Below are 14,651 nucleotides of genomic sequence, written 5' to 3' on the forward strand. Positions count from 1 at the left end.
GCAAACTGAATCCAATAACATGTAAAAAATATTACAGACTGAGCACAGTGGCTCACATCTATAATCCTAGCACTTTGAGAGGCTTAGGTGGGGGGACTGAAACCAGGAGTTCAAGAGCAGACTGGGAAACATAGGGAGATCCTATCTCTACAAAAAATAAAATAAATTAGCCGGCGAGGGCCTTTGCCTCTGGTCCCAGCTGCTTGGGAGGCTAAGGTGGGAAGATCACTTGAGTCCAGGAGGTCAATGCAATGGTGATCACACTGGGTGGTGCCTAGACCTGGGCTAAAGGGCAAGACCCTGTCTCAAAAGATAAAAAAAGATTATATGTTATAATAAAGTAGAATTTATCTCAGGAAGTCAAGGTTGGTTTAATATCTGAAAATTAATTAGTGTAATATATTGTTTTAATAGAATAAAAGACAAACAACACATAATTATGTCAATAAAAGCAGGAAAAGGATTTAACGAAATTTAACACCCACCAAAAAATAATTCCCAATAATCTAGAAATAAAAGAGAAATTCTTCAAACTGGTAAAGGGCATCTATACAAAACCCACGAGTAACATCATCTTTAATACAGCAAGACAGAATGCTTATCTTTTGAGATTGAAATGTCTACTCTTACTACTTCTATTTGACATTGAAAGAAGTTCTTGCCAGTGCAATAAGGCAAGAAAAATAAAGGCATACAGAGTAGAAATAATCAAAACAGTCTGTTCACAAGCAGCATGATACTGTAAGGAGAAAACTTAAGGGATCAAACTAATTAGCAAGTTGAGCATGGCTGTGATAGTAGATCATCATACAGAAGTAAACTGTGTTTCTATTATAGCAATGAAAAATGTGAAAATAAAATTAAAAAATAATTCCACTACTAAGAGCATCAAGAAGAATAAAATACTTAGGAAATAATTAAGAAAAGCAGTACTAGCCTTGCACTCTGAGAATTACAAAACATTGCTGAGAGAAATTAAGGAACATCTAAACAAAGGATGAGATATTTTGTGTTCACAGATTGGAAAATTTAATATTGTTAAGATGACAATTCTTCCCAAATTGATCTTTAGATTCAATTTATTCTCTACCAAGAGCATAGTAAGTTTTTTTTTAATTTTTTGCCCTTTTTACAACTTGAAAAGAGAATTATAACAATTATATAAAAATGCAAAGCACCTACAATAGCTAAAACAAATTTTAAAAGAACAACTTCGGAAGACTTACAATATCCAATTTCAAAACACATTATAGCTACATAATCCTGATAGTGTGGTATTGGTATAATGACAAACAAATAAAACAATGGAACACAACAGAAAGTCCGGAGAAAAAGCTTTATATCTATGATCCATTGATTTTTTGACAAAGATGCTAAGGCAATATAATAAAGAAAGACTCCTTTCAACAAATGGTATTGGGAAAATTAGTCCCAGCTGGAATGGGGCAGTGCCAAAAATAAAAAATAAACTTGGAACCTTACCTCCCATTGTACACAAAAATTATGTAAAAACAGATACTAGAAATAAATGTAAGAACTAAAACATTCTGTAAGTGTACTAGTCCATTTTCATGCTGCTGATAAAGACATACCCAACACTGGGTAATTTATACAGGAAAAAGAGTTTAATGGACTTACAGTTCCACATGGCTGGGTAGCCCTCACAATCATGGGGGAAGGCAAGGAGGAGCAAATCACATCTTACGTGGCTGACAGCAGGCAAAGAGAGCTTGTGCAGGGAAACCTCCATTTTTAAAACCATCAGATTGTGTGAGACTCGTTCACTATCACAAGAGCAGTGCAGGAAAGACCTGCTCCCATAACTCAGTCACCTCCCACCAGCTTCCTCCCATGACACCTGGGAACTGTGGGAGTTACAATTCAAGATGAGATTTGGGCAGGGACACAGCCAAACCATATCAATAAGAAAACCAAAGAAATTACATTTCTCATTTAGGGTTAGGAAAATAGTTCCTAGATATGACACCAAAAATGTGAAAGAACATATTGATAGATTTGAACTTCTTCAAAATTTTAAAAACACGTTTTTCAAAAGATAAACATTAAAAAATTAAAAACAAGCTGAACACAGGGAGGAAATATTTATATTTAGTTATTTGATAAAGGACTTGTATCAAGGATATATAAAGAATTCTTACAACTCAATAATAAAAAGACAATCCAATAAAACATGAAGAAAAATTTAAACAGACACATCACCAAAGAAGATATATGAATAGCTAATATTTCCATGAAAAGATGTTCAGCAACATTAGTCATTAAAGAACTGCAAATTAATGTCCTGGTGAGATACCACTCTACATCCATCAGAAGGGTATAACAAAAAAGACTATAGGGAAAAGGATGGTTGATAAGGATGCAGAGAAAACTGAATCCTCATGCATTGCTGGTGGGAATATAAATTAATACAGCTACTTTAGAAATATCTCAGGAGATTTTTTTAAAAATTAAAGCTATACTTAACATATAACCAGCCATTCCACTCTTAGGTGTCTACCAAAGAGAAATGAAAACATAGCCAGGCAAAAGTCTGTCAGTGAATCCTCTTAGCAACATCATTCTTAATATGAAAAAGCTGGAAGTTATCCACATGTACATCTACTACTGAATGGATAAACAAAATGTGGTATATGTGTTTAATGGAACACTAGCAACTAAAGAGGAGCTAAACATGAAACAACATGGATGAATCCCAGAAACATTATGTTACATAAAAAAGCCACACATAAAAGAGCACACATTTTATAATTCAAATTCCATGAAATTTCTAGGAAAGAAAAATCCACAGAGACATAAAGGATATCAGTGGTTGCCTGTTAAGAGTGAAGACTGACTGCAAACCGCCACAGGAATCTTTTTGGAGTGATGGGAATGTTCTAAACCTGGATTGTGGTTATGGATAAACAAATCTATAATTACTAAATATCATTAAACTATAGAATTACAGTTGAACTTTATGTTATTTAAACCATAACTTCACAAATCTGTTAAGAAAAAGTTGCAGAATCAGAAGATTTACAAACCTATATAAATCCATAAAACTTAGGTAGATGAACTTCAATGTGAGCCAAAGGAAGGAAATTTATTTAATAAAAAATGGAATTTTACATATTAGCTAGAAAATAGGGAAGAGATTTAGACATTTTTGTGATGTAGATATCATTGTAGGCTTTCTCCTAAATCTATCAGCCTAAACTATGGAATAAAACATTAGAAAAAGTAAAATGTCATAATAATAGGCAATGCTGAGTAGACTACAATGAAGTGATCCCTTCTTCTATTAGATATAAATATCTTTTACTTATGTATTAAGATTATTTTCCATGATTATCCTCTTGAGCCTAAAAGGGAAGGCTTATGTCCCAGTTGGAAAGGATTAAGGGTCTCCTTCTTTGAAAAAATAGATATTTGCAGTGTCTATTCTTGCAGTATAGGCAAGAACCAAAACAGGAAATCAGAACATGGAAGCTAATTTTTAGGAGAGAGAAAAATTTTATATCCTCCCTGGGCTTTGACTTTGGGAGGGTTTTTGGGACAGTGGATATCTGAGTAATAGAGGCACATAGAACTTGAATGGGAATTACAGAAGGCTACTGTCACAATGTGGTAATATTAAAAATGAAAATGACTTCAACCTGAGACAATGAAAATTGAAAACAAATTTTAAAAACATTAACCAATAAAAACTATGACATAATTTATTGGGCTCCATTAAACATCAGCTTTCCTGGGATATGATACAAGTTTAAAATTATAAAAATACATATTTATAAAGCATTCAGATTAATTTGTAGGTGATAGAAGAAATTGGGAGTATTTATGGTGTCTTGAAACATTAAGTGCTCCCTAAATTCTTGCTGAATTGAAACAGTCTTGATTGAGATAGGACTGTGTGTCCTTCTACTAATACTTGCTCACAATTTGTTCCCCAATCTCTGCCTAGCTCAGTGCTTGACACATATTAGATAACCAATCAGTAGTGGGTGAGTGAAAAAATGCCTTATGGTTTTCAAGATTTGGGTTTTTTTGTTCATTTGGGTTGTTTGTTTTGCTGGGCGATTCTACTTTTATTCACGAAATTATTTAATATTCAACCTTTATTGGAAAACACAGATCTATAAATTGCTCCTTGGTGTCACTTCTGGATGGGACTAACAGTCCATTAAGATAAATGAGTTAGGCATTTCTTACAATTTTATGACTGGCCCCACAAAACATATCCCTCCTTACTACATCTTCTACTATCCTATGTTCCCTCCCAACTCCCTAAATGTTTTGCATGTACATGTTTATTTCTATATAGGTGGAGTTAATTATCTTTCTATTGTGATGTCCCTGTCACTTTTATGTGCTCTGTCATGATTGCTTGATGTTTTTCTTGTAACAACATTGTATTCTATTTGAAAATACATTTTACAGTGTAAAGCACTGATCATACTTAAGACATTAAAACTACGGAACTAAAATCAACACTTTGAAGATAATGAATCAATTTAGATTGGATTTTTAAAAGAATATGTCAACTTAATAAGCTATAAGAAAAATTAGTATAGATGAAACAGGAAATTATCTTGTAAAGGTAGCTCATGGTTATAAATATAATTTGTGCTATAATTGGGATATTAAATTTACTTGGTAAGTTAGTGTATTTTGTTGAGCTTTATGTTTTGTTGTTTGAGAAGCACAGCATAAAGTAAACTGTAGCATTAAAAGCCAGCCTCATTCCAATTTATTTTTATGGCATAGTGCAAAACAACCCAAGCTTAAAGTATATTCAGGCACTGAGACTTAAATCCCTAATGGTAAGAAAGTCGTTCCGTAAACAGATGTGATCATGGATTCTGAGTTTATTTGCTTGTGGCAAAAATAAAAGTACCAACTCAATAAGTTTTAATTTATAGGCCTCTACACCAGAAAGCCTGTGGGCACTTCGAACAAAACTGACTAAAAATAAAATTTAGTAAAATAAAACCTCATCTGCCCCATTCTCCATATACACCAGGGAATACAAATCCCCAAATGGATAGGGAGAGACTTCTCCATGTCTTCTCTCAGTGCTCTCCTAAACTGTAGCTATGCTGTGTTCTAGGAGAGGATTTTATGATTGGCTATGCTTCTGACACTTGGGAATGGAAAAGAGGAGCTGGGGATGGTCATTCCACTTCAGAAGGTTTTCAGAGAACCATGACTCTATCTAACCTGTGGTCATGAAAACATGCAGAGCTTTTCTGTTCTCTCCCACAGAGAATATTATGTGTCTCTTTCTCTAGCATAAATCTCCTTTGTGTATTTCTTAAAAAACATAAAGACTGTGCTGGTTTCTAATACGTAAACAGCAGCAAATTCTCTGATCCTAACGTTGCATATAAAATATACTAAAAATTCTTATTCATGTGAAATACAAGTCACAGAACAAAGAGACAGGTGCATGGTCTTGACCCTGAAAACAAGGTGTTTTTGCTGCAAGGAATGCTCACCTCACATTTTGTTCTTCTAGGGTCTCACTTGTGAATTCCAGTATGTCAGCCGCGGTCCCCACAAACATAAGAAGAAGTTGAGAGAGTTGATCTCGAGTGATCCCGCCTCCAATGGGTAGAAGCCATCTTCCAATTATTAGCATTAACAGGAATGTCTGATGGAGTCCCAATGTCCAAACTTTCTCACATACTGTAGATAAGTTATTCACAAAAACTTTGGCCTGTTTAACAGAAATGTTATACAGACAGAAGGATTATGAGCCACCACCTGAGAGAGAAATATTTTCTTCACTGTGCTTTCAATCAAGAGTTTGCTTTTGTAGACAGTAATTTTCAGGAGTTATTCTTTACTTACTAAAGAAAGTAAAATGCCTTTCAGCTGAACACTCTGAAAAAAATAAAAAGCTAATATGGTCCTTAAGATGGGGGTGCCTATAACTAGCAAGTAATTTGAGCCTTAAACTTACGAGTGGGATTGTACCATATGGTATTTAAAGAACCAATTTTACAATGTTTTAAAGATCATGTCTCATTTTATTATACTGTGTAATGAAAAATAACACATAGCAAAGTTTTATAAAATCCATATTAATATCACAAAAACTTCCTATATTTTTCTTTAATAGATTTTTAAATCTGAATGTACTAATCTTGAAATATTTTTAGCACTGTACAAATCTTCCCTTTGTTTTTTTTGCTTTAAAACTCTATTATAGCTAAACATAAAAATGTAATAATGTTTATCGATTACCTAAATGTAAAGAAAGAGAATAACTGTAAAATTATTATTTTTATTCTGAGTACTTAACATACTATTCAATAATCCATAAGCCAGCCAGCAAATTTTACACTGCCATTATTCTTAGACTAAGAAAAACTTACATCCCAGCAATGTATTCTGGATGACAACTTGCCCAATTACGTTCTAAATAAGTCTCAAAGTATACTATTGCTCCTACAAGGACTTAGGTCTCAAGTGGATAATGATTCCAACTTATTTATGCAAGTGACTTAACTATGTTTGTGCAAAATTCATTTACCCCTCTCCATCACTTGCTGATATAAAATGCACAAGGACGGATAAAAGACAAGGCATGATGCTATCCTGATTGAATCCATACATGAAAATCAAGAATATTCCATCTGTACGCTTTCTTATATTAGTACTATGAAACTTTACGTACATCATATTTAATTTATACAGGAAGCACATTAGTAGAGTAAAGATTAATATTTTTGATTGTCAGATGAAAAACTGAGAGAGAAACTAAGCGATTGTCCAGACTGATATAAATAAATTGTGATTGGAGCTTGAATTAGAACCCAAGGTTCATTCCATTAAACCTCACAGAACCAATAGTACATCTTATTATTGAAAATATGTTTTGGTGATAGGGGCCTTTTCCTTTTTAAATAGGTCATGGTCAGTTTGCCAAATAACAGCCTTATGAAGAAAAAGGAAGGGATTCTGTTTTGGCCAGAAATCTTCTCTATGTTATTAATAAACATCTACCAAAATACATATGGTGGAGTTCCTAGATAATTCAATAAGATGAGAAAATAAAATAAAAGGTATAGGGATTGGGACGGAAGAAATAAAACTGCCTCTGTTCACAGTTGACATAATTGTCTAGGTAGAAAATCCCAAAGAACTGACAAAAAAAATAAATAACCTCCTGAAACTAGTAAACGTTTATAGCAAGGTTGTGGGATAAAAGGTTGATATATAAAAGTTAATCTCTTTCCTATATACTAGCAAAGAATAAGTGAAATTTGAAATTAAAAACAAAACGCCACTTTTATTGGCATCCCCAAAAATGCCACGTAGGTTTATCAGTGTTAACAAATGCACCACTGTGGTGCAGGGTATTGATGGATGGGGAGGCTGTACATGAGTACAGAGTATATGGGAAATCTCTGTACCTTCCTCTCAATTTTTGCTGTAAATCTAAAATTCCTCTAAAAAATAAATCTTAAAATTATCATATCCCAATTTTTTAATTATGTCATTGTTTCATAAATGTATATGTCTCTCAATGTGCACATATTATCTTCTTCATGTGTTCCTTAATGATGCGGGTTAAATATATCTATTAATATATATAAAATGTATCAATGTATATACTTATGCATATTAAATGTTTAATAATTTAAAAATATAATTATTTTGTGAATTCCTAAGCCAAACAATGGATAACTTTCTTCAGGAAAGAATTAGCTGGGAAGCATGTATAGCAGGTAATTGAGGATTATACCAAGTCCACCATTTTCTAGATCCTTTAATATACAGTGGAAAAGCTCTCACCGTCTCAATGAGATCATCAGCTCTACTGGTTTGTTCATTGGATGTCAATGTTTGATTGAAGTCTTCTTTTCTGCTGGTATTCTGTGATGTTCCTTCAGCCTGGATACTGCAATACTAAGAATGGGGTCAGGGAAGGCAATTATGGCAAAAAATTAGCACAATATGGTAGAGATCAAAATGACTTAAATCTGTTCAAGAGATTATGAGCAGATATGCAGAGTTTATACAGCATATATATAAACATTTCCAAAAATCGGAATATAGGCCTGAGATTGAAAACCACTTTTTAATCAATATGAAAAGAATGTCAAGTATACAAATCTTATTTTTCCATAAGTCGATGAGGATGCAAATGCTCTGAGTCATTGCAGAGAACTGTAGAATTTATAGATTGGTAACTGAGATTCCTTTCTTAAACCCTGCAAGAATTTAAAACCAAACAAATAACCAGTGACAACAATAAAACATATATGATCCTGGTCAAGGAAATTACGTGTTTTTTTTTCTTTTTATACTTTTATTTTAGGTTTTGGGGGTTCACGTGCAGGTTTGTTACATGGGTAAATGGCATGTTGTTGAGGCTTGGTGTATGAAGAATTCCATCACCCAGGTAGTGAGCATAGTACCTGATAAGCAGCCTTCCAATTCACACTTCCCTCCGTCCCTCCCCTCTCAAGTAGTCTCTGGTGTCTGTTGTTCCTATCTTTGTGTCCATGTGTATTCAGTTTTTAGCTCCCACTTATAAGTGAGAACATGTGGTGTCTGATTTTCTGTTCCTGTGTTAGTTTGCTTAGAATACTGGCCTCCAGCTTCATTCATGTTACTGCAAAGGACATGATTTTGCTATTTTTATGGCTGTGTAGTATTCCACAGTGTGTGTCTGTGTGTGTGTATGTGTGTGTATATAGTATTTTAAGAGTTTGTTTCTTATCCAGAAGCCTCTTTATCTAAAATATCTTATTGCTTAAGTAAATAATCCAATCATTTTTAATCCTGACTGTCAAGTACTGTAACAACCTAAAAAATTATCATGTTCACCCACCAAAACATACATTTTAGTGACAGTGTAAAAGCCAATTTAGGTCTATGGAAAATTCAACAACAGACATGAAAAATGGCATTTTTCCTTTTTTGTTTCTTCATTTTGTATGAGAATTTCTCCAAGTGAATTGTGCATGATATTTATCCACCAGATGCTGGGAATCCGAGGTAAAGTAAGAAAAGGAAAAATTATGTAAGAGAAGAAAGGGGTGGCACTTGAAAATGTAGCTGTACCCAATGAAAATTTTACAAACTGGTTTAAAAAAAGTTGAAGGTTTTTCAAACATCTGCAGTGCTAACATATTTTGAAACACATACACATGCTCCACCACCGCCACTACAACCACCACACATCCACGATCACACATTTCTATTTAGAGAGGACTTATTTTTTAAAAAAAATTAAAGCTGTAAGAAGTGTATTTTTCTTAATTATTCTGGATACATCGTTGACTATTCTATAAGCTACTTGAAAAAGCAGAAAAGAAAGTCTGCAAGAAGCTGTTTTTTCTACTCTCTTTCCAAACGACTAGTATTATGGTTGAAATGACAAGAATAATTAAGAAAAATGGCCATATTACATACCTGTAGGAGCAAAAATACAGTTGTTTGCACACTTTGTGTGTGTGTATATGTGTGCAGCTAAGCCTCCAAGAAAAGATAATGAAGATAAAAATTAAATCTTTAACCAAGCAACAAATTTTCATTGCAAAGCATGTTGGTGATTTTATTTAAGATTTATTTCAATAGGGAACACATTTTGACCACTTTGTAGGCGTGAAAACAGACTATGTATTAAAAATGGCGACCTTAATATGTTTTTGACATTCTTACCACTAAAATACATAAACATCTTGTTATTTAAGAAAAAAGGCCATGCTTTAGTGCAGTAGAAGATAACTTGGAAGCAAATAGTTTCATAGTCCATATTATGGTATTAAGACTTATCTGAGTTGCTCTCCACTCTTGTTATTCTATTTGTTATAGATTTATGAGATTTTCCTCCAAGTGGCCTCTACATTGGGACTGCAGTGAACAAGTGACTTCACTCTTAAAACCTAGCCTGACTTGTATTATTTTGGGGATTATATTGTTTACATTCTGCCTTGTATAGGTGAGTTCACATAGATTATCTGGATACCAACATGCATTTTTTTAAAAATAGGCTGTGTCTTTTAAACTCTTATTAGCTTCAAAAATATTCCTTTGGGTCCAACAAGACTGTGAAAACAAGATGACCAGAATATTTCCACTACTTTAATCTTGCCACTTCATAAATGGACCTAAGAACTAAGGTCACAATCATTGTCATAAACGTTTTGTTCCCATACATGTAGACCCAACCAGATTCAGGAATGAAAGTAAGAAATTAGTCATCTAGGAGAAATGTCTCATGAAATAGGTCAGGATGTTTTCCTAATGCCAAGTCATAGGTTAGAACATATAGTATATAGAGCAAATGGAAAATGTGAAAGAAAATTAAATTACTCTTTTCTACAATGAACAACTCAGATAATTCTGATGCAAACTCCTCTAAAACACAGAACACATAGCTGAGAAGGGCAATATGGTTTAATGGACTAGACATCCATTAGGTTCTAAGCCCCAGCATTACTGTGTATTCACTGTATCAACTTAGGAAAATTACTGAGCCTTTCTGAATCTCAGGATCCTCGTCTTTAAAATAGAGATGTATGTATCATGCCTAACCTATGGAGTTGTTGGGTCCATATATGTGAAAACATTTGTGAAAGTACAGGAGACTACCTGAAGAAAAGTGATTATTATCACTCCCAAAATGTTCTAAATGAGTAGACTAGAAGAATTGCTGTAACTCCCTTTATTCTGCCATTTCTTCTTTATTGAACTGCAATTCCAATACTTTTTTTCTCTCTTACTATTTTTCTACTTTCATTTCTGCTCAGTCTGCCCAATTCAATCTCTGGGCATTCATTTTAATTCTCAGTGTCAAAATGAGTCAAATCCATTACTACTAAAGGTTCAGTTTCTTTTGTAGTTTGAAAATTAGAGAGCTACTGCTCGGGGCTCAAAAATCTTTTTTTATTAAAAAGGGAACTTTTGGTTGCACGTTATTTGTTGTAACGGGATTTGACCTGTATATCAATTAATTGTGCAACAAATTTATATTATAAAAGCATTTAGGGAAATGAATGGTTATTGTGTATGATAGCCATGTCATAGAATTGGATATGAAAGAAACATGAAAGAATTGATTCAAATCACTAGAGCTTATTTTCATACCCTTGAAAGTAGTAAATAGTAAAGAGATTAAAACAGTCCCCTAACTCCTTCCAGTATAGTTTTAAAAAGCCATGATAACTTGAACCAAAAATATACAGTTACAAAAACACTTTTGCTACAGACATAGGGATAGCCTATATGACTTTGGTGATTTTTAGCAGATTGAAGGGAGAAAAATGTTTTATTCATCCCTACATTCTTGGTACTTGCTTGTAGAATTCTTCAAAAGTAGTCCACAGAACTAAATTCCCCTTTGTGTGCCTATAATTTGGAGCAAGCCTTTTACAGATAAGGTTATACATTGGAGGCAGATAGGGTTACATATTGGGGGCTTAACCTTACTATAAAATGACCAACTATAACAAAGAAATCTATGTAAGTCCAAATTCTCAAAGATCTTTTCTAAAATATTTTATCAGTGAAGTTACCAAAATATTATTAGGTCATAACTACATTTCTCTGTAACATAGTCCTGTAACCCGAACTATGAAGTCAAAGCTGGAATCAGATGGACTTTAGAAACTTGGCCTCCCCAGAGTTGTACAGGAACATCAACAGCAGTATATGACTGCACCCAACCTAGAGACTGCTTATTAGAGTTGTCTGTGTAGAAAATAGCTGTATTAAAAATTTCTGTAATAAATTAGGGACTCTTATTGGAAGCTACTTTTTCTTTGGGAGGGAGTTTCTCTCTGTTGCCAGGCTGGAGTGCGGTGGTACAATCTCGGCTCACTAAAACCTCCACCTCCAGGTTCAAGTGATTTTCCTGCCTTGGCCTCCACAGTAGCTGAAGCTACACAAGCACGCCACCACGCCCAGATAATTCTTGTATTTTCGGTAGATACGGGGTTTCACCACGTTGGCCAGGATGGTCTCCATCTCTTGACCTCGTGATCCACCCACCTCGGCCTCCCAAAGTACCGTGATTATAGGCATGAGCCACCACGCCCGGCCGGAAGCTACTATTTTATTTCTATGACAATGTGATCTTCTAATACATATAAGCTCACCTTCCACATGGTGGGTCCCACGACTCCTCCCCTTTAATCTTAGTTTCGGGGCTCTAGAAAAGAATTTCTATTTCACTAAGGCAGCCCGTGGGACTCCCAAAAATTAATCTCCTGTAATCTGCATAACCTGCATTTTAAAAGAGACTATTTTAAATGGCTCCTATAAGTTTAATGGCATTTATATAGCTGACTACAGATAAGGGTTTTGTTTTTGTTTTTGAAATTCCTAAAAGTGTCACTTTACAGGATGCCAGATCATTGAGGCGTGCCCATTCTTAGCACAACATAGAAACTCACTGAAGCTGGAAGGGTTAAAATCAAATTTCCACACCCCCATGTAAACTCTACCATCCTGTAGGGTGGGGGACAGGGGAAGTCTTAGTAATAAGATCTCTAACACAAAATGTTAATTCACTATATAATCCTAAATCTTACATAAATGTAATTTTTTTATTGGAGTTTTTTTTTTTTTTTTTTTTTTTTTGCAAATCATGGATTCACTTCCTTTTGCTGATAGCCTCTTATTTATTCAATTCTTGCTAACTCCAGTACCTTAGAAAAGTGCATTCCGAAAATAAACTGGATCATACTGTGAAAGTAGCTTATTGCTGAATAGGTCAATTCCTACTTTCCAAAAAGAAGTACCTGGGTCTCATGGTGCAATTCAAGAAGCCATAATGAAGGAACGATGCTAATCAGATATAAAAATATGGCTGGTGAAAACCTGTGAAAAGAGAGAAGAAAAAATAGTTTAGCTAATTTAAGCTAATTTCCCAAAAAAAAAATTTAAGAGGAAGAATGAAAAAAAAAATGCACATACTCCGACCACATTGAGTCAAACCTTTTCGTATACCCTCAAAGTGTTTATTTCAATGAAGAAAAAAGCATTATGTGATTTCTGCCATATGGATTATAAAGAAACAAAGTAACTGTAAAAGGCACTAGCAGCTGTCATTCTCACTGAATTTCTAATCCAATTAATAGACATTAATTTTGATATGGTTTAATGGGACACTGCCAATTAGTTTCAGGCACAACACTGGATATTTTGTATTTAATATGTTTTACGAAAAGCAAATACAGCAGGAGTAAATCTTGGATTTATTAGACATTACAATTTCAAGATATGGCTACATTTTTCAACATTAACCTGGAACTCTGAGAGCTCAAACAATAATATGATGCTGGAACAGAAAAATCAGATGATAAGGACTAGGAATGAGAGTAACCCATTGGCTTTGTGTGTGGTTTGCTAAACCTATAAAATAAAAACACCAACAACCAACGGTGTAAGCCTTTGGTATTTTTTTTAAGTTATCTATATTCACTGTTTTCTCATTCAAAATTCAGAGAGGAATCCGAAGAGTGGACTTCTGTGATCCAACACACTCAGGTTCAAATGCCAGTTTTGACACTGACCTCTCAGTTTGTTTCCTAATCCACAAAAACGTCACTGTATCAGCCAACTCAGGCTGCTGTACAAAATACCATAGACTATGTGACTTAAACTACAGACATTAATTTTCTCGTAGCTCTGGAGGCTGGGGGTCTGAGATTAAGGAGCCAGAAGAGTGGGATTCTGGTGAGGACTCCCTTCCTGACACGTAGACAGTGCCTTCTCCATGTGTCCTCAGATATCCGTCTCTTCTTCTTATAAAGCCTCCAGTTTTATTGGATTGGGACCCTACCTTTAAGACCTTATTTAACCTTAATGACCAAATTAATCTCCAAATATTGTTACATTTGGGGTTAGGACTTCAGTCTAGAACCTGGAAGGGGAGACAATTCAGCAATTACATTTATCTCACAGGGTTTTTAATTTTACTTCCCGTAAAGCAGTGCCTGGCAGTGGTGAGCATTCAATAATAGGTAGATATTACTAGTATTATTATTGGACATGGTACAACATAAATGTGTCCTCAAAATGCTGAAATAAGAAAAATAACATACTTTCCACATTTATTTCTTCAAATTGGTCTGGGCACGGTGGCTCAGGCCTGTAATCCCAGCACTTTGGGAGGCCAAGGCGGGTGGATCACTTGAGGTTAGGAGTTTGAGACCAGCCTAACCAACACGGTGAAAACCCATCGCTACTAAAAATACAAAAAATTAACCAGGCAGGGTGGTCTGGGCCTGTAATCCCACCTATTCAGGTGGCTGAGGCAGGAGAATTGCTTGAACCCGGGAGGCAAATGTCGCAGCGAGCTGAGATCAGCTACTACACTCCAGCCTGGGCAACAGAGCAAGACTCCGTCTCAAGAAAAAACAAACAAATAAAAAAACAAATTGAACTTTATTTTAGAGGACTCTTGCTTTGCAGAACATCTCAAAGTCAAAATTATGTCACTATAATTTTATTAAAATGCTTTTAATACATAGCAATAGTTTGAAATGACCTAGAAAATAGACATGTTAATTGCTCAACAAATAGAATTGTTCGAGATGAAATGTTACCCAAAGTATGTTATTATAATTCAGGAGAGAAAAGTGAAATGAAAAGAGAAAATTTAGAATGATTTTTTTAAAGGCTATTAA

The 14,651-nt window shown here is 34.5% G+C and overlaps 1 protein-coding gene across 1 annotated transcript in view; it reads right to left on the minus strand.

Moving 5' to 3' along the window:
- The window catches only part of TMEM26 (transmembrane protein 26), a 45,522-nt gene that overhangs the window by 15,722 nt on the left and 15,149 nt on the right, over window positions 1–14,651 (minus strand). The window contains exons 2-4 of the mRNA XM_003830327.6: window positions 12,762–12,840; window positions 7,804–7,917; window positions 5,499–5,719 (exon numbers count right to left, since the gene is read on the minus strand). Coding sequence (XP_003830375.1) covers window positions 5,499–5,719; window positions 7,804–7,917; window positions 12,762–12,840 — 414 coding nt within the window. The remainder of the gene's footprint in view (window positions 1–5,498; window positions 5,720–7,803; window positions 7,918–12,761; window positions 12,841–14,651) is intronic.

Source organism: Pan paniscus, chromosome 8 (assembly GCF_029289425.2).
Source record: "Pan paniscus chromosome 8, NHGRI_mPanPan1-v2.0_pri, whole genome shotgun sequence".
Taxonomy (NCBI): domain Eukaryota; kingdom Metazoa; phylum Chordata; class Mammalia; order Primates; family Hominidae; genus Pan; species Pan paniscus.